The 19,831-nt window shown below is 45.3% G+C and overlaps 1 protein-coding gene across 1 annotated transcript in view; it reads left to right on the plus strand.

The window, feature by feature from the left end:
• The window catches only part of PRKCH (protein kinase C eta), a 114,734-nt gene that overhangs the window by 25,779 nt on the left and 69,124 nt on the right, over positions 1-19,831 (plus strand). The window contains exon 2 of the mRNA XM_066321619.1: positions 1,214-1,277. Within this exon, the coding sequence (XP_066177716.1) occupies positions 1,214-1,277 (64 nt within the window). The remainder of the gene's footprint in view (positions 1-1,213; positions 1,278-19,831) is intronic.

The raw sequence follows: 19,831 nt of genomic DNA on the forward strand, positions 1-19,831 counted from the left end.
TTGGTTTGTGGCAGCAGCATTTTTTGGAAACCACAGGCAAATGTCTGGGTCAGCGGTGGTCCACAGCTCTTGCTCAGGGAGCTCAGGCTGATGTTGGAGGTTTGTTTCAGTGATGGGCTGGGTGTTTGCACTGGAGAGGAATCAAGGGGTTCACAGGGCACACTGTGTGCTACCCCTGGAAGAGGAGGCAGCCTGAGCTCATCATGCCGTGGTTGTACCGGAGGAGGCAGCGAGGGTTCGGATGAGCAATCTTTATTCATTCCCCCAGAGAGCTCCATTTTCAAAATTCCTGTTCTGCACAGGTGATTGATACTCACGAGGTGTGAAGATCCTCTTTGCTAATTTTAACCTTGAAATTTGTGGGAAATTTGGGGGGTACTGTGTTACTTCTTTCTTTGTTTTTGTTTCTTTTTTTTAACTGGGATTTCTGTGTAGCAGCCTGACTCAAACATCAGGAATCCTTAGCTGTGATTTTAAATAAATAATAAAAAAAAAACACCAAAAGCAAGATCTTTATTAAAAATGTATCTCAAAATGAAAAAATCCACTCACTAAAAAATAAATGCTTTCTTTCAAGGACAGGCTGACTGGCACTGGGATTGAATCTCTGATCCCTAAAATTATGTTCTGTATCTCTATCTCTATCTAATTTAGATTAAATGATGAGAAGTCCTTAGGTAACAGCACTAACAGTTTTCTATTTCCTGTGGTTTAAGGCCAAAAGGTGATTTATGTAAGAAATCAGCATTTGCCTCAGGATGATGGTATTTTGAAAGACTGAAACAATTTCACTGAGATGAAATATAATAGAGAGGAAATATCCGTATAATTCTCGAAACAGCTGCACATTGATCTTTTCAGAGAATTTAGTGTTAGTCCCGCTTCATTTTTCTCACAAACTGGAACACTGTGGACTGTATTTTATTTTTTTAAAACTTCCGTTTCCTCTAACCAGGTTGATACTGTTCAGCACTTCCAGGAAAAAGGAGCAAAAATAAGTTCCTTATTTTTTATAGAGCCCTGAATGCTGAACAATTTGAGCACCAGATACTTGATTTTATTTTTTTTTTTTCAATTAAGGTGGGCATGAGACCATATACACATTCAAATATTATCTAATGTTGGCAGGATTAGTCAGGCAAAATCCAGAGAAGAATTTCTGCCTTAAAAAAACCCACAATCTTCTAACATTTCCTTTCCTCTTTTTTTTCAGGTGGATTTGGAGCCAGAAGGCAAAGTGTTTGTTGTCATAACTCTTACAGGAAGCTTCACAGAAGGTAAGGGAGTCACTCTGGCTTGTCTCCATTCAGAGCTGGGCTCTGCTCTGTGTCCCTGCCATCAGTTCCAGAGCAGTGCAGATGTTTGGGCTCTTCTGGGGCCACATGCTGTGGTGTGCCTGAGGTTTCTTGAGTGATGGGGGAAATCTGGAAGGGGCTGTTGGTGACAGCTGGAGCTGTGTGTGCCCTCTGCTCTGCTCTCAGACCTGGGGAGCCGTGTCCTGCTCGATCTGGCTCATTTCCCTGAAGTTGTCCTTAAGACAGATTGTTTTGGTCACTCCTGCATTTCACCTGGCTGCCTCGTGAAGGGCAGGCAGAGAAGAAAGCAGAGCATGTTTGAAATAGGGTACGTTTAAAACATCTGGATGATTTTTATTTCGTAGTTGTTCACGTCTGCTTCATGAGCTTTTCTGTTTGCCAGGTTCACTTCGCACAGGAAGCTTCTGAGTTTTTAGTGTGACAGCTGCCCCAGTAAAGTATCCAGGCAGCCTTTTTTTTGGTAACTGTGTTTTATGGTGTGATGGTTTTGATGTCCCTGTTGTTTATTGTGATACCAGCTATGAGCGTGGATGTGAGCTGTGCTGTAGCAATTGGGAAATCTTTATATTTGTAACCAGAGAACAGGGAGAATGCCAAGGTGTGCTGGGGAGGCCTGGAGGAATTTCTTGCAGGGATGAAAAGGATGGTAGAAATTGCCTTTAATTTCCTATGACAGAGCCAGGGATGGGAAGAGAAGAAACTGGAGGGCTTTTACTGTCTTATATCCCAGTTTGTATCCACAGGCAAGAGTGCCATGCTTGGCCATTTAAAGCAGGGTTGAGCAAGGATAGTGGGCACGAGCACAAATCCAGAGCGTGGTTCAGACTGGGGCTGTGCTGGTGGCCGAGCATGTTGCTAACAAGGTCTCAGAGATGAGAAATGAAGAGCTCAGATATTTGTACAGCTCCTGCTTTCTGAGGGAAATGGGAAATGTTGGAAATAATTTACTTCTCTTTCCTCTGTTGTTCTTGAGGATGTGTAGACTTACAGAACAGGAAGATCAAAAATGGGTCTTGGGTTTTTTCTTGTCTGGTTCCCATGTATGGTCACATTCAGAGTTTCCAAGAAAAGACTTAATCCAGGGCAAGCCTGATTACAGATACTGTCCTTTCTCAGTCATTGGGTAAAGGAGGTGTTCATGAAGAAGGGGTTTCCCTCTGATACATGGAGAGGTCTCATTCATAACATCATGTTTAATTCTACTTTTGTCTCTTCTGCTGGAGATGTGGAGGCTCTGAACTGTATTTGAAATTTTAAGGGTTTTTTGGAAAAAAGTCTGAGAATAGTTCACGACTTGAAAGCTCAAAAAATGGCTTCCCACTTGTTCCCCTGGTCTGGAGGGCAGCCACTGCCACATCCCCGTGCTCCCTCTGATGACTTATGCCAAGCTGGTGGTTTTGTTTATGGAAATAGCCAAATTCACAGGGTCTCAGGCACCATTGTCTACCTCCAGTAAAGTAAAAGTCCAAAAAGTGGGCAAAGAGAGGGAGTAAATAGGGGGTGATAAGAAGAAACCCCTAAAATAACCCCAGGAAAAGAATTGGGGCTTAGGTCCACCTGAGCCTGCCCTATTTTGTTTGTCCTGTTTTGCTCACTCACAACAGGCAGTCCTGGTGGTGCTTGGACTTTACTGGTGGTGTTTTTTTGGTTTGATCAAAAGTTCTTCTGACCAAATTCTGAATTTGGTTCTGCTCACCTACAGCAGGGATGGGGGAGTAGGATGTCACTGCTGTGAGTCTGACAGAGGCATTTGAGTTCTGTCAGGATGTGAGGGCAGCATAGGGAACACAGAGCTGGAAAAAGATTAGTTCTTTGCAAGTTCCCATATGGCTCCTCTGTCCATCAGTGCTGCCCTACTGTTTTGAGGCAGGGAGACCTGTCTGTTTGATGGGTTAAAAATACATGTAGTTTTTCAGAAAAAGAAAAGAGCAGAGCAATAGGAAGTGAGGGAGGCCTAGAGAAATTATACCTGCCTCTCTTTATTTTCTCTGCTTGGATATACTTGCTGTGCTAAGCTGTATCTGATTACATTAACTATCCTCATTCAGCTGACATTTCCTGTGTAAAGCAACCAGTGCAAAATTAAAATGAAAATCTCCTTACCTTGGGAGGAGATTTCTGTGAGAATTAATCACAGAATACTCTGAGTTGGAAGGGACCCACAAGGATCAGCAAAGTCCAATCCTGAACTCCCCGAGGATGATACATCCCTGGTGGTCCTGGCACCCAGCTGGGGTGGAGGGAAGCACGCTCTTCTCCAGCCATCTCCTTCACTGACCCAAGAGCTGTTTCAGTCCAGGCTGTTGTGTAGAGAAGGTGAGGACTGACCTCTGCCTGCCAGACTTCAGGCATTGCTTAGGGATTGATTTTCCACCCCTTCTCAAATGAATTTATTTACTCTTTTCTGGGTTTTCTTTATTTCACCCTATTAGAATTTTTTTTTCAAGTCATCATTTTTTTTTTCCAAGTCATATGGTTCCTTTTGAAAACTTTTGGACTCTTTTTACTCTGGATATAAATATGATTTTCCCCCCTCCACCAAGGGTGTCTTTAGCATTTCTTACCTCTGTTTGTGTCTTTTTGCCTCTCCTGTTTTAAAAATAGTGAATGTACCTTCTCTGAGGTGTGTTTTTGCTGTGGATGTGAGGCATGTTGTCAGCTGAGGAGCTGGGAGTGGGAGCAGGGTGCAATGTGTGGGACCACACCAAGCTCTGCCCAGCCCTGGGGACTGCAGGGGCTGTGGCTTAACAGAACCCAGAGAGTCCTGCTTCCCTCCTCCCTGTGATCCCATGTGTGTGCCAGGAACTCTGAGATAATCCATGAGATCTCAACTCTTGCAGACCCTCTTTAAAGGGAAAAAATCTGCTTTATTGCTCTCTTACACACTTAGTGCTCTTGAGGGTGTTCCTCAGCTGGTGACATGAATTCGGACTTCCTCTGCAGTGCTTGTTGCTTTTTCCCACTGATTCCTGGTTTCAGCTGTGAGAGAGCAAACCTCCATTAGCTCTTCTTGGGCAGGAAATGATTGATTTGAAATAAAAAGCCTTGCACTGAGGGTGGGTGAACCACTGCTGTGGTTTGTGCCTCTGCACCCCTGTGAGAAGTTAAGAGAGACTCCCAAGAGCTGGTGGTGGTGCCTGGGCCAGGCTGTTTGGCTGCAGCAGGCTCAGGCTGGACACTGAGACGCCCCAGGTGGATGTCTTGAGGGATTGAACCTCTCTTCTTGCAATGCTGGAGTCCCAGAGCCAGCCCAGTCCCCTGGCAACTTTGCCTGCAAGGTTGTGCTGCGTGCCCTCAGCTTGCCACCTCTCTTTCTGTTTGCTCTATTTGATTCTGAGCAAAGCTAATTAAATTAATACAAATGAAGTATTTGACTGAATTAATGAATGAAGCAAGCCTTGTAGGAAACAGAGTGTTTCTATTTTAGTGCTTTGAACTCTTGCAATTTGCCTTTTTTAAAAGTGGTTTTTTTTTCATGTTGTCACTCAAAGTGATAATTCTGGCATGAAGTTCAGTTTTAATTTCATTGTTCTGAGGTAAGTAATGGTTGTTTCTTTTCTTTCAGTGTCAGTGAAGACAATGACAAATTTGAGTTCTGAGCAAGAAATAGAATGACAAGAATACTGAGAAGCCAAGTGAGCTGGCAGAGCGGATATAGCACCTATTGCTAAATATTTCATTTTGGTAGGGTTTGCAGCAGCAAGGAATCATAGAATCATATTGGAAGGGACCTTTAGGATCATCTAGTTCCATTCCTCCAAGGGGAAGCTGAACCTGCTTACCTACAGGTAACCTAAAAAGCAGGTTCAGGAAGCCTAAACCTGCTTCTGGATCAGGAAATGCTTCTTTGTTTTGAAGCTGGCACACTAAAATGGTTTGTCCTCAAACACAGAGGCTCTTGGTCTTTTGCTGTCATTTTTCTCAGAATACATTTTTCTAAGGTGAAATTCTTTTAAAGAAATAATGTTTTCTTTGACAGGTACCACTAAAGATCTGCAGCCTTTAAAGTGGAACATAGGCATTGTGCTAACAAGATTCTTGCTCTGCACTATGATGTAGCTCGTCAGCCCCATGAAATTTCTATTGACAGATCTGTTATCAGGGTCTTGTACAACAGGGAGGAAAAAGAGCTTTACTAGTCCTCTGTAAACTGCAATAATGACTTTTAGCCCATCTTTTTATAGTTAAGGGAATAAATACTGGAAACTAGGAACCAGTAATAAAAAAAACCCCTGTTCTCATCTCCTGTTTTTTTTGGGCCACTCTTCTCATTTGGTTTATTGGTTCTAGCAGAGTTTTAAAGCTTATAGCAGACACCACCTAGAAAACCTGCTGGTCCAAACAGGCCGTATCAATGCAGAATAAGATAAAAAAAGTTCTGCTGTCTTTGGTTCACAGTCTGAGGACATGGAAGTCTTTAATGTCTAGCCCAAAGTCTTATGTGGCAGAGACCAGCAGCAGACATGCGTTTCTACACTCTTGTATTTTTTTTCGATGTCTACACTTTTCTCAGTGCTTTACACTTGTCACACCTGCGTGCTGTAGGCAAGGGATTTCCAGATCCACTCCATGTTGGTTCAGCTCTGCATTTTCAGATGAAGATAGGTCAGGACAGTGTTGAATCCCATGGGGTGAAAATACACCCTTAAGTGTGCCTTAGAAGACTGAGCCCTTGCAGGGACCAGGAATGTAATCCACAGATGCTGTGCATCTCTGTGTGGCCTGCAGATGGATCCCCAGCCTTGCTGAAAGATGTCTGTCAGGTTAAAAGATAAAATGCCAGGTTAAAAAAGTAAAGGTTTCCAGAGGCTGATCTTGAAGTCCTGAGCAGGTCTTGGTCTCCTGGAGGTCACACTCTGCACACCCCAACAGAGGTTTGTCAGCCAAGCCAGGGGGAGCAAGAGCAGTTCTGTCCTTTTTCTGAAGCCTCCATGAGTTTCTTCTTTTGTATTTCAAAGTGAAACTTTGAAAATGTGCACATTGTGTTTCATGTGTAAATATTGCTGAGAGAACCTGAGTATTCTTGCACCCTGGAACTCTGGTATCTCACATATGTCTATCTGCCATTAAAAAAAAAAAAAAAAAAAACCACAAAAAAACCACAAAAAAGCCAACCAAACAAAACAAATCAAGGCAAGTTTGTTAAATTCTGAATTTTCGCAGGAAAAAAAATTCCAACAGGAAAGCAATCAAACCAAGCTGTTTATTTGTGGTAGCACAAAGAGCCAGACCCTGGGAAATGAAGTGATTTGCTTGGTGTTTCTGGAGGGACTGTAATGCTTAGGCAGGAGGAGAGCAGCACCCCAGCCTGCCACAGATCCACAAGACTACTATGGTTTCTCAGAAAATGATCCATGTGGACACACAGCTGTGTCTAGTGCCAAGAGGTTGTTGTCAGTAACTTGTGATTTGCCGAGATCTGCCAACTGTAGAGATAACCAGGCACTGTAAACATGCCCCAAACAGCAATGTCAGGGTTAACCTCACTTCCTCAGTGGGCTGTGTTTTGTCTGGGCTCTGAAACCTAGAGATAAATATGCAAGCTTGCAATCAGCCCTGGGATTTCAGTGTTCCTGGCTGTAATGAGGAACAGAGGTTTCTTTGCTTTATTTTATTGTGATTCCTGGAAGAGGTGAGGGTAGCTCCCAGAGGAGCTGAAACCTCCCTGGCCTTGGAGGACAGGGCTGTGCTGGAGCTGGTGTTTGTGCTGCATGTGGTGAGTGTGGCATGGAAGGAGAGGAACATGAAGCTGCAGGAGGTGAGTGCTGGGATCCAGGGATGATGGCACAGCCCTGCTTGCTGCTCCCTGATGTTGTTTCATGACCATCCCTCTCTGGAGCCAGTGTGGCTGAGGACACCTGGATGATACCCTGGACTGGGATGAAGGGGATGCCCTGACAGTAGTATACCTCAGGCTTTGCCCGAATTTCCCTAGAGCACAGTTTGTGAGTGCCTGACTGATGAAGTAGGTAAATGGCTGTCCAAAAGCCTCAGTGCTTTACCAGGGGTCACTCTGTAAATCTATGCCAGAAACTGCAGGAAAAAAAAATCAACAAAACCATGTTGGTTGTTATATATATATGTGTATTTATTTAACTTTGGTTCCATCAACTATCAAATAAGCTGTATCTCATTTAATATCTGAGTCTCTCAACTCTGGCTGCTGGAGGAGACTCCTGCTTTAGGTGGTCCCACCACAGTCAAGGATTTTTCTTATGTCTGGGTGCCTGGCAACCCAGCCTGTCCAGAAGTCCTTGTCCCCTGAAGGTAACAAGATGCTGCTGTGTTGCAGTGTTTAATTACCTCAGTTTACCTGGAGCTATTCAGGCATCGTGGGGAGACCCGACGAGGAGGAGGAGGATCAGCAGCACCAGTCTGCTCTGTGGTGGGGGTGTTGGCCAGTTCAGTCCTGCATCTCACTGGAGGGGGGTAGAACCTCCCAAACAGTCAAGGGCAAAACTGGATCTTCAGCATTAGCTGAGCTGGCATGGAGCTGTAGAAAGCAGAGCTCGTCTTCTAGTGATGCTTTAGGAGGTGAATGCTCACACTTGCAATTTATACACCTCTGTTTTTGGTTGTTCCAGACCATGCCCAGCAGAAAATAATGAGTTTCCTGCTCTTCAGTGCCAGCTGTTTTTGTTTCCTGGAGAGCTTCAGCAGCAATGATTCTGTTTGTTTTCCAGAATGAAATGCTGAATGAAAACAGAGCTTTGAGCAAAGAGATCCTGACGTTGTTTGGCCAGGGTGACCTCAAGCTTGGCAGAGACAAGAGAGGGAGGGATGAAAGCTTCTGCTGTCCCTGTCTACTGTCTTTGGGGAAAATTTAATCATTTGTGATGTGGGATAAACTGCATGCCATCAGCATGGCCTGGAGTGCTGTGGATACCACCTGCACTGTGGCACCTCAGTGGCTGCTCCTCCTGGCACTGCCAGCACTGCTGGAGGTCGCAGATGAGGGAATGAGGCAGTTTCATAATTGAGGATAAATCTGTCTGTCTGAAAAGGACGCTCTTGGGTTTCCCTGGGGCTACCTTGAGTGGGGCCAGTTCTGCACAAACTGTCTGGACTGGGAAATTGGAGCAGGGCTGTGGTTGGGTTTTGGGCCAGAATTCTCCCTGACTGAGCAGCCCTGCCCTGGGTGCTGCAGTGAGGCGAGAGGGGGAGCCTCAGCAGTGGTGCAGAGGAGGGAGGGAGGGAGGCAGGAGGTCTGGCTGAGCAAGCATCCTGCTCTCCTTGCCCCGTCTGCTGAGACAAGGGGCAAGGACAGGGAACGGTGGAAACACTGGGAAAAAGTTGCTTGGAAGAGAAGTAGAGCCATAAGTGTCTGGAAGAAGGACAGGGATAAGGAATATAAGGAGAGATAGAAGGAAGTAGAAGACTGGTCTGGGGAGTGGTGATGCATGGTATGGGCAGGAGTAGTCAGGAAGAAGCAGCTTAATGAAGCCCAAAAGGTTAAAGGAGATGGGAGGAGGAGAATGTGGACAGAAGGATTGTAAAGGAGCTGCAGGGACAAGGGAAAGCTGTGACCAGCAAAGCCATTTTCTTGCTGGAGCCTGGAGCTGTTTTTAATCCCAGAATCTCAGCTCGTTTCTGCCGTCTAGCTGCCAGACTTGTTGAGCATGTGTGTCCATCACCAGCACTGATCCACACGGTAAAGCACAGTCCTTCCCTGGGAAGTGTGTGCTCCCCTGTTAGTGCTCTCCTCTCTCCCTGGAGCTGTGTGCTCAAAACCACAGCCTTGCTGCCGAGCCGGGGCCGAGGAGACTGCTGCAGTTCCAGCAGATGAACTTGCTTCCAATAATAATTTTCTCTGTTTATAAAATGTAGGAAATTGCCTTAAAGCCAGAGACCTTTTCATTTGAAGGCTATCACTAGAAAATCAAACTCTCGAAAGTCAGGCAATGCCAAATTATTGTGTCTAAGATGTGTCTTTCCTGTATGTTCTCAGTACAGACTTGCAGATCACACTTGCAAGTCAGCAAAGATAAAGACAGAAAAATGTTTCTTGTCCAGCCTGCCCAGTTCAGTGTTCTTAGGTGTGGAGAGAAGAATCCTTACTGGGTGACAGCCTAAGTCTAGTCCTACACCTGTTTTTACTTGCATTGACTCTGGTTCTTTATTTCACTTGTGAATGGGAGGCAAAGTGGGAAAAACAAACCCTTCAAGGGAAGGGTCCAGTTGCATCCAGAAGGGCTGATGACAACTTGCACATGAAGGCCACGGCAGAGAAATCCCTGTGTCCCACGATCTGTCTGGAAAATAGCTGTGTGGGAAGGCAGTTCTGGAAGGAAGGCAGGGTGCTGTGTTGGGGGAGAACTGCTGAAACCTGTGTGAGGGCTGTTGTGACCATCAAACCATGGGCTGGCTTTCATCTCCTGTCATTTGAGCCTAAACAAATCCCCCGCTTAAGTGTTCCCCACTGAAGGACTGGGAAAAAAGATGGAGCAAGGTACAGGTTTTAGATGTCTCTCCCAGGCTGTTGGGGAAAGTGACTTTCTTCCTGCTCACCCACCTCTGCTTGTTTGTTAGTTGAGAGGAGTGAGATGGGGAGGCAGAATATGTATTTACTGCTGCTGTTCTTACACCTGCTGGAAAAGGCCAGCTATTTGGGAGAATGAAATTAATTGGTGGGTGTCACATCATGGAGCTGCTGACACCAGGCTGCCCAAGAAGTCTGATGGTGAGCTGCCATCCCTGGTAGTGTTCAAGAAACAGCTGGACATGGCACTCAGTGCTGTGGTTTCGTTCATAATGTGATGGTCAAAGGTTGGACTTAATGATCTTGGAGGTCTTTTCGAACCTTTATAAGTCTATGATCCTGAACACCCTCTCCATGTGGCAGCCAGCATTTTTAAAGCTGTATTTGTTTGGATTTGGGACATCTGCTTTTGAAATCCCAGAGACGTATTTCAGAAGTGGAGAAATATGTGTTGCAGGGTGAAAACAACATTTGGGAGGACATGGGGAAGGGGGAGAGAATTAGGTCTGGCTGTGTTAGCTGCTGGGAATCTCTTGGGTACAACTACATTTCCCAAAGACACCACTCCTGACCTGCAGCCCTTGGGAAATCCCTCTGGGAAATCCCAATCATCTCCTGGCACTGGGAGGGGCAGGGCACTCGTGATTCCTTCTACAGAAATTTCAGGATGGATTGTGCCATCCCCAGCCTGAGCACTTACTTCCTTGCTGCATTGCCAAGGTGGGGGATGTGTTGACGAGAGGTGGTGCTGCTTCTTGGCAGAGCTCTTCCCAAGAAGCTGGGAATACAAGAGGCTGGATTTATTTTTCTTGACAGATGCTTTGCTGTGGCAGTGTCTTGCTCAGCCCCCGGTGTGTGGGAACCTGTGTGGGAGAGCGACATGGTAAACAACCTGCTTTTTAAGGCTGTTGAAATTAGAGGACTCGTTGGCAAGCTGCCACATGGAAATCTCAAAAGTTCCTGGGTCAGCTGTGTGATCAGAGCTGAGTTTGCTGCCAGATCACTTGGGCTTCACAGGTGTGGGGTGACCAGTCCACCAGGAGAATCCGGGTGTTGCAGGGTGCTGATTGGGGTGTTGCTCATCCTGCCCAGTGAGCCCAAGGCCAGTGCACCTCCAGGAAAGAGCTGAGGCATCTCATGACAGCAGTGAGAGCCCCCAGTGGCAGAAAAAGGGGAATGTTTGACTTGTCCTGTTGTATTTGCTTACTCAGTTACTTTGTTCCTGACTAGATTCCAGCTTTGGGATACAGTTTGCTTTCTCATGAAGAGGTGCAGTGCCCTTGCTGAGGAAGGCTCAAGATTTCATCCTAGGGATGGCTGCTGTGTTGAGGAACATGGTTACTTATTTGTGGAGATGCTGCAAAACTTTGGGCCCTCTGGACACAGGCTGCTTGACATTCCCATCTCAACTGGTTTTTTGTTCATCCTGGTTTCTTTGTGTGTTTTGTCTTTGTGTTCCATAAAGAGTATTCTCCTGCTCCTCCTTCTTTTGAGGTTGATGTGAAACCTGTGTCTCTAGCAAATTGCAGTACTTGGACATAAAGATGTGAGATTTAATGCACTGCCTGGACATAAAGGTGTGAGTTTTAGGCAGATTTAGTTAATTCTCAGACATTGTGTGGACACCCTTGTTTTAATACCAAAGCAGCCAACTTCTGAAGCTGCCCTCATGCCCCCAAAGGGGGATGTCCCCAGAGCACCCACTTTAAAAATAGCTTTAAACTGCACTTGGTTAAAAATAGGTTTGACTTGTATGTGGTGTTTCCCTGTGTGGGCAGGGCCTCCCCAAGAGCTGTCGTGATCCCTGTTTTGGAACACCCACGAGCATGTGAGCTGCTGGTGGTTGTGACGTGCTGGAGCCCCCAGGCAGTGGGAACAGGGAGGGTTCAGCATCTCCAGTTCTGCTTTTCTGGAGGATTTTGCACAAGTGATGGGAGCTTTGACTTATAAATGCTGTCACTCTGTGTTACTGCTGCTTCTGCTGTGTAGCCAGTATGGCTAAATCAGAAGGCATGAATTAATCATGGAAAAGATCAAAGTTGCTTTGTTAGTTTTATTTTCCTGTTTTTAATGAATAATGTATTAAAATGGTTTCCTTCCCTAGTAAATCACATCTCAAACGTTTTTCTCTTGAGTTTAGTAAGTGGGAAGGACTAACAGGAGGTTTTACAATGGAAATTTGCTTGCCTAAACACAAAGAAATAATGATTGTAATTTTGAAGGGAGGAGGGAGAGGAATCAGTTAAGGCTTTAATGAACCATGCAGTAAGAAGTATTTTGGGTTTTGTTGGGATTTTTTTGCCTGTTCTCTTATGTAGGTCAGTGTGACAGGAGTGGGTTATGGAGCAGTTGAATGCTGGTAGGTCTGAGATGGTGGGGGGTCTCTGTTGTCAGGAGGGAACAGTGGGGCTGGGGTGATTTTTAGATTCTACACCTGCTGGAAGACCACGTTCAGCTACAGCCAGAGGGAGGCACCTGTCTGGGATATGACCAGACTAATTTATTTTGCTTTTTGAAACTGTGTCTTGCTGGGTAAGGGACAGATACGAGGTGGCATTCTGGTCACAGTGCCAGTCTGGGGCTCTGACGGCCTTGGTTCAGTGTTCAGGTTTCTCTTGTCTCCCTCAAATCCCTCTTCTGATTTTTAAATAAAATCCTTTTCTCCTGGCGTCTCCTCTCTGTGCAAGCTGAGACAGTTCTTTGCTGTTGTTGCCCCAGCCTGGTCTCTCTGGCAAACAGATATATCCTGAGGTTTTGCAAATGAATGCAAAAACTTGCAGAGATGGAATGGTAAGGTTACTCACTATAGAAATGAGGGGAAAGGCTTTTCCATTGACATTTTTCAGCCTTGTGCAACATACTGTGGTGCTTTGCTTCAGAGCTGTCAACACCTGCAAGCAAATGTCTAAAACCAACTTTTCCTAGGGAAAAAAAACCAAAACATTTTTTCCAAGAAAAATCATGTATTAGCAAATGTGAAAAAACTGCTCTGTGCCATGACTGACAACCTGTGTGGCAATTAGGATTAAAACTCTATGCAAAATAACCTGTATGGGGTTCATAACTGGTCGGGAGGCTTGAAGAGGCAGCACAATACTTGTTTCAGAGGTTCTCAAGCTGCCTTCTTCCTGCTCTCTCATGTTCTCACACAAGTTATGCAAACAGATAAAAAGCAGCTATTCCTCCCTCAGTCCCAGCACTGGCTGTACCCTTGGCTTTGCAGCCATATCCCCTCCTGAATGTGAGGATGCTCCCAGCAGCCACACGTGGGTCACTCCAGCTCTGCAGAGCTGTCCTGCTCTCCCTGGTGCTGCTACAGCTAGCTCCAAGAGGCTGAAGAAAACTGAGTCCCCCAAAAGTTGCTCTTCTGTCTTACCTACTGGTACCACCAGAGCTTTGGCATCACTGTGTAATTCTAGAAATAAGCCTGTGATGGGCTTTTGTAGCAATAGCAGAGCACTGTCATGCTCATCAATATTGTTGTGTGAACCTCACTGATCATGTTCTCACTGCTGCCACACTGAAACATCATCCTTCAGCTTCAGTCCTCAAATGCTGTTGATCTCTGAGAGCTGAGATGAATTTATGACCTAGATCTGGCAAGAAAACAAGGAAGATGGATCTGCCCTACTTCAGCACTTGGACATGAAACAGAGGCCTTGCCTCTGGTGCACCGTTCTGTGTGATTTGATGCAGGGATGATTACATGTTTGCATTTCCAAGACTGCTGATAGTGCTGTTTCACACTCCTGAGTGGGGAAAACATTTTTTGGTTTCAGAGCATCATTGTTCCCTCTTACTCTTTGAGACAATATTGGCAGGTTGGCATCTTAAAAGTTGAGTTACCCATTCACGTGGCTTTTCTGTGAAGTCCTGGAAGGCAGCACAGTGCTGCCAGCCCTAGCTGGCTTTTTCTCTGATCTTCACACAAAACTTTATCCAGTTTCAGAGAGCAAAATGGCATCTGGATCAAACCTAAGTCCCAGCCTGTGTTTGATGTGCCACATGTTTGCTTTGCAACGAGCCTCTCCTGGGATTGGGACAAGAGTGCAGAGCCTGGATCGTGCAGAGACTGGCAAAAGCAACAGAAGGATCCACTTCTGCTAGGACAGAAACCCCATGTTGTTAACATGATGCTTGTGGAGGTGGCTGATTTGTGCATCCAACTTTTGAGAGGAGCTGAAGAAAAGTTTTGTAGTAAAAAAGACTAGGCTATCACTCTGCAGTACTAATATTAGGGAAGCAGAATAAGAGGTTTAAATCCTTTTCCCTTTTCATGGTGAGGCTGTCGGCTTCTTCAATGGTGTATTTGTGTTTATAACATTTTAATTAGCAAGGCTTCCCATGATTTTGCCAATCCACAGGGTTATAGTGATAAAACTCCTGCTTAAAAATGCAAAATCTTAGTAAGGGATTTTTGTAATAACTTACATGTTTTCCAGAAAGGAAAATAAACATCTTGGTTTAGCCCCAGTTTACATTCAGTAGATGTGAGGAAGCTCACTGTTAGGTAAATATTGAGAGAACACCTACATACTAATGGCTGGAGGGTGTGAGGGGGTGAATTAATTTACTTGATATGATTTATGTATTCTTTTCCTAAAACACCCACTACTACTCACTGTTAGGGCTAGATGAGTGTTTAGCATGATCTGAGATTCTTGTTCAGTGCTGCTGTGCTTGCAAGAGGTGAGTGGTCTCTCAATCCACTGTGTTGCTTTTTACAGTCCACTGAGGTCAGTGGCATGTCTCAGTTCAAGGGGAGCTTGCTTGTAGTGCTCCTTGGGGAGGATGATGTGTATCCTGATACTGATGAAAAAAGGGCTTAATTAGGTGTTTTTTACCTATTAATGCTGTTGATTTAAGGCATTTTACATTGCTTTTTTGGAATGTCTTTATTTCTTTCAAATTAAGATGCCACTGGTGCATATGGAAGTGTAACAGTAGGAGCTGTCATGTGTGAGAAGGTACCTGGCTGGCCTTTGCTGTGCTGGTGTTACAGCAGTGGTTGATAGCACCACAGTGAGATTGATTTCCAATAGATGAGATCTGACAAGCTTTAACTACTCGAGTGAAATGGTTCCAAACACACCACTTCATCCTGCAGCTCTTGCTCTTGTTTTCCTGCTGTAGTTGTGCCACCACTTGTAAGGATTTTCCTGATATAACCCCCTGGAACATAAACTGAGGCAGGGGGAAAGGAGGGATGTTTGCCCAGGATAAGGTAAGCTCAGGGGGCAGGTGGGATGGTGATAGAGGCTGCTGAGTGGGTGAGGATGTGCTGGTGCTTGCACGTGTCCTCAGATGACTTGGTGGGTTATTTATTCTCCTCTCCCGCTGCATGTATAATTTCCACTGCCATAAACATATGTTCAGTGTGAGTGCAGAGGAGGAAAGGGGAAGAAGCTTTTTAGTGTTGGACTTTGTAGTTAAGTTTTGCACATAAGCAGGCACAGTAAATACCCCATAATTACAGATGTCCGAGTTTAACCATGGATGTGGAAGCTCCCTTCACTGAGCAGTTATTTGTCTTCTCTTAAAGCAGTATTTGGACATTTGAACCATTCAGGGTAGTTGTTGCTTTACCAGAGATTAGAGGCTTTTAAAAGTCTGGGTCTCTTTAACAGTCTAGAATGGCTGTGTTTTGTAAACCACTCTCTGTGTCCAGAAGGAAAATATGTATCCTGTAGGAAACTGGCCAGAAGGCAAAACATGAGCTGGGAAAATGTCTCTGATGGCTTTATAGCCTCGGACACAAAAGATGAGAGGCATGAGGGGCTGCTGCATCAGCCATGCTGTCATGGAGTCACAGATTGGTTTGAGTTGGAAGGGACTTTAAAGATCGCCTCATTCCAACTCCTTTCTATGGGCAGTGACACCTTCCACTAGACCAGGTTGCTGCAAACCCCATCCAGTGTGGCTGGAACACTGCCAGGGATGAGGCAGCCACAGCTTTCCTGGGAAACCTGTGTCAGGGCTTCACCACCCTCAAAGGGAAGAATTTCTTCCTAATAACTCATCTAAATGTATTCTCTTTCAGTTTGGATCTGTTTCCCCTTGTCCTGTCACTGCATACCCTTGCAAACAGTCCCTCTTCAGATCTCTGGTAGGCTCCCTTCAGGTACTGAAAGGCTGCAGTGAGGTCACCCCAGAGCCTCCTCTTCTCCAGGCTGAGCAATCCCAATTCTCTCAGCCTTTCCACTAGCTTCAGTGCTGTGTTGATGGATGATTTCTGCCCACAGCCTCTCACCCAGGGGCACTGGGACCTGTTGAACAGATGTGGTGGGTGTGAGCTGAGGAACTGCTGTCCTGGTGGTTGGGAGGAAGGAGGTGTTGGTAGCCATATGTTTCACCATTTCAAAATCACTTGCAGCTTGTTGGAGGGCTGAACTTGACAGCTCCATGGTGTGGTGTGTGGGATGCATGAGCATCCAAGCCCTGAGACAGAGGGATTTATTCTATGGCACGTGGTTGTATATGTAGATCCATTAAATCATGTGATGGATAGTCTCCTGCAGCTACACCTGGGCTCAAGGTATGGCTGAGGTTGTGCTGGGCTCTCCCTCTCCTTTTTAAGCCAGCAGTAGGAAATGGGAAGAATAGTGCCCAAAAGAGTTGATGGCATGAGGAAAGTTAATGTAGGCCTTCCTGAAGCCTGCTTAGTAACACTCAGATTTGTTGTATTATAAATTGAGGTGAACATAAGCTTGGATGAGGATCACCTGAAAGATGTGCAGTTTCAGCAGAACACTATCAGGGTCTGACAGCCAAGTAGTGGAAGAAAGTGTGAAATTTGAGGAGCGTTTTAGTTTTTAGTAAAGAAAAAACCCCAACTTGTGGCATGTACGTTAATGACAAGCAGGTCTGGAAGATGGAACTGTTGTGCTATGGGATTTTGGTGTCTGGAGAATGGGGTATGGAAGCCAAGTAGGGGAGGCTTCAGGCTGGCTCTGGATGTAATCCACCAGTGCAGGCAGCATGGAGACTCCATCTGTTGCCCAGGAAAAAAGCAAGTGCCTGTAATTTTTGGGGTTTTGTGAACTGTTTCAAAATTGCAGTCTGTCTGAAGCTGGGCAAACCACAGAGATGCACAGCAGTGTCCCATGGGTGGCTTTGCAGGCTGTCATCAAGTGTCCCCTATTCTTGGTGCCAAGGATTGGTTTCCTCTTGCCATGTGTGGTCTGCACTGCATGTGAGAGCACCAGGGAGGTGATTACCCTGTGCTGGTCCTTGACGGAACCGTAACAAAACCAGAAGCTGCAGGAGCTAAATTGGGAACATATTCTTTTGAACTCTGCTAAATGGGGGCTTAAAGGGCATCAGCTGTTGGGCTTCTGATGGAGCAGCTGGCATGGATCAAGCTGGTAACTGGATTGCTTCTTTAGGTGATTTACTTAGGTGCTCACCACCCACTCAAGCCCTGTGCTTCCCTCTCTGTGTCTCAGATGTTCTCCTCTACATGCTGAACACCAATACAGGACACTTTGCCAGTTGAGGTGTTTGGCCCTGATCCAGGAAAAACACTTACTTGTTTGCCTAAACCTAGATCAAAGTCATATTCTCTTGAATTCAACATTGGGCACATTCTGTAGTATTCTAAGGAATCTATTCTTTTTTTTATTCTCACATGAAGTTGCAGGAGGCTCAGGCTCAGCAAAGCGACTGTCTCTTGATCTTCCTTTTAGAGAACCTTTTGGTTGACCTCTTGAGGTTCTTCTCAGGCTTGTTTCCTATGGTAGATAGCAAGGCATCTGAACTTGTACAATGATGGTTTGAAAGGAATATTAAGCCTCCACAAATCAGATCTCACTTCTGGAGATCAAAATGACAACTTGTGCGTGGGAAAGGCAAATTATCTCCCAGCTGCAGAGTTCCTCCATCTTGCTGTCATGTGTTTCTGGTTGTCCACTGACAGAGGAAGGATGCTGAACTAGATGGACCAGTACTGTAATCGAGTCTGGCAATTCCTCTGGTCCCCTCAGTCCTGTTGACCTCAGTGGGAATTAAACACATGTTTAGGCACTTCTCGGCAAAGGCAGGCTCTTCTGCACTGGTCTCTGCCCAGCTGCTTGGAGCTCTGCACTGAAGAAAGCAGGGATTTGTTAAATACTTGGATCAGCCTCACCACATCCTTTTTCTTCTTGTGTTTGAACGGGAAAATCCTGATTTATAGCATGCACTTCCATTTAAAAAATAAATGCAAGCTGTACTAAACTCAAGCCATGCTCTGTTTCACAGTGATGCCTCGGGTTGGATGCTTCCATCAGTGCCTGGGAAAGGGACACATGCACAAATGGCTGGGAGAGCTCAGCAGAAAATCCTTGAGCTTTATGGCTGGCTTTGCTTCTAAACCTGTAGCAAGAATACCAAGAGCAATGCATCCTGTGGCTCACAGCCCCTTGAAGTGGCTGGGCTCAGTAGTGACAGATTGGTTTCCCTTATCTCGACTCCTACAAAGAGGACTGGGAAATATGCCTGTGATGTGGGATTCCTACATTTCAGGCCTTGATCAGGTTGACAGCTTTTCCTCTATTTCCACCACCCTCGTTCCCCCAGTGGTTAATCAGCAGAGCCAGTTGAAAGCAGGGAATTGCTCTGCCCCCTTTTTGTGGGAAGAGAAGTGGGAGGGTGACAGCTGTGTTAGGTCCTGCTGCCGATCCTCTGCCCTGGGAGTTTGCAGACCCATCCCTTCCTGTGGGATTATGTCCATGCAGGGGATTTGACAGGAGCTGGCTTTGGTTTTGCATCCAGTCCACGCTCAGAACAAGAATCCTGAACACAGAACACTGTTGCACAATCACCTCTGGCAGACTCTGGTGTGTTGTCCTCTGCCCCAAAATGCCCTTGTTTTCAGGGCCTTTACTCTGCAAATTAACTGACTCTAAAACTGCAAATTTTGTTTCTTTCTTGTGAGGAAAGCGTGCCCCAGATCAGGCTTTGATCTGGGAAGCTCAGCTGGGTCTGACCAGGTCTGTGTGAGAACCCCAGAGACCAACTGGCTGTCAGATACACAATTTGGACAGCTGCTGCCTAAACGGGAATGGTTCTCTTGATCTAGAGCTCAGTTCATGCCTTTTGAGAGGCACTTGTTTTGTGTGAATTGAGCTTTGCTAGGAAATTGTTATATGGCTGTACTAAACTCAGTAAAAAGATTAAATTATACTGATAGATAATTAAATTGTGATATTAAATTGCATCAGAAGAGTTTGGACTGGGCGTTAGGGAGCATTTCTTTAATGAGAGGTGGTTCAGACATGGGGAAAGGCTTCCTAGACAGGTGGTCAGTTCCCACAGCCTGTCATATTTAAGAAGCATTTGAACAGTGCTCTTAAAATACATTAACTTTGGTCCATTTTGACATGGTCAGACAGTTGGACTAGATGATTATTATAGGTCCCTTTCAACTGAAATAGTCTACTGTGTTCTAAAATTAAATTATATTTTTGGGACAGTTCAGATTTGAATGCCAGCAGTTCTTAGATCCCTGCTTTCCCAAGCTATCAAATATTACCTAAGCTTTGGAAAATGAACCCTTTAAAGAAAGCTGAGTGTGGCACATATCAAGTGACTAGCCATCATTGAAAAAGTAGCCTGTTTTTTTTTAACCAACACAGGAAGTAGTGGAAGTATGTAAAAATGCTGCAAATAGTGATGAAGAAATGTAGGATAAGAATACCAAAGGTGGAGGAACACTCTTCTCAAAGAAAGGCACTGCTTTCATTCAACAAGTGTGGTGGTGGTCTGTTGGTTGTGTGTAGTTATGTTTTTAGGAGTTATTGCCCAAAAAGCTGTGAGTTATAACTACTCATTAGCCTTGAGCTTCTGGTCCATTTACAGTTTGTGAATTAATAGCTTAGTGGCATGTCTCAGCACGTGAGAGGAGTGAGGGGAAGGTGGCAAAAGGCAGACATTTCTAGATAAAAAATATAATTTTGAGTTAACTTAATTGCAGTTAAGTTCTGTACCTGTCCCAAATGCCATTGTTCAAGACCACAGTCTCCTGACTTCTAAACGAGGGATGTAGTTGTGGGTTTTG

This window comes from Sylvia atricapilla, chromosome 6, assembly GCF_009819655.1.
Source record: "Sylvia atricapilla isolate bSylAtr1 chromosome 6, bSylAtr1.pri, whole genome shotgun sequence".
Classification (NCBI taxonomy): Eukaryota; Metazoa; Chordata; class Aves; order Passeriformes; family Sylviidae; genus Sylvia; species Sylvia atricapilla.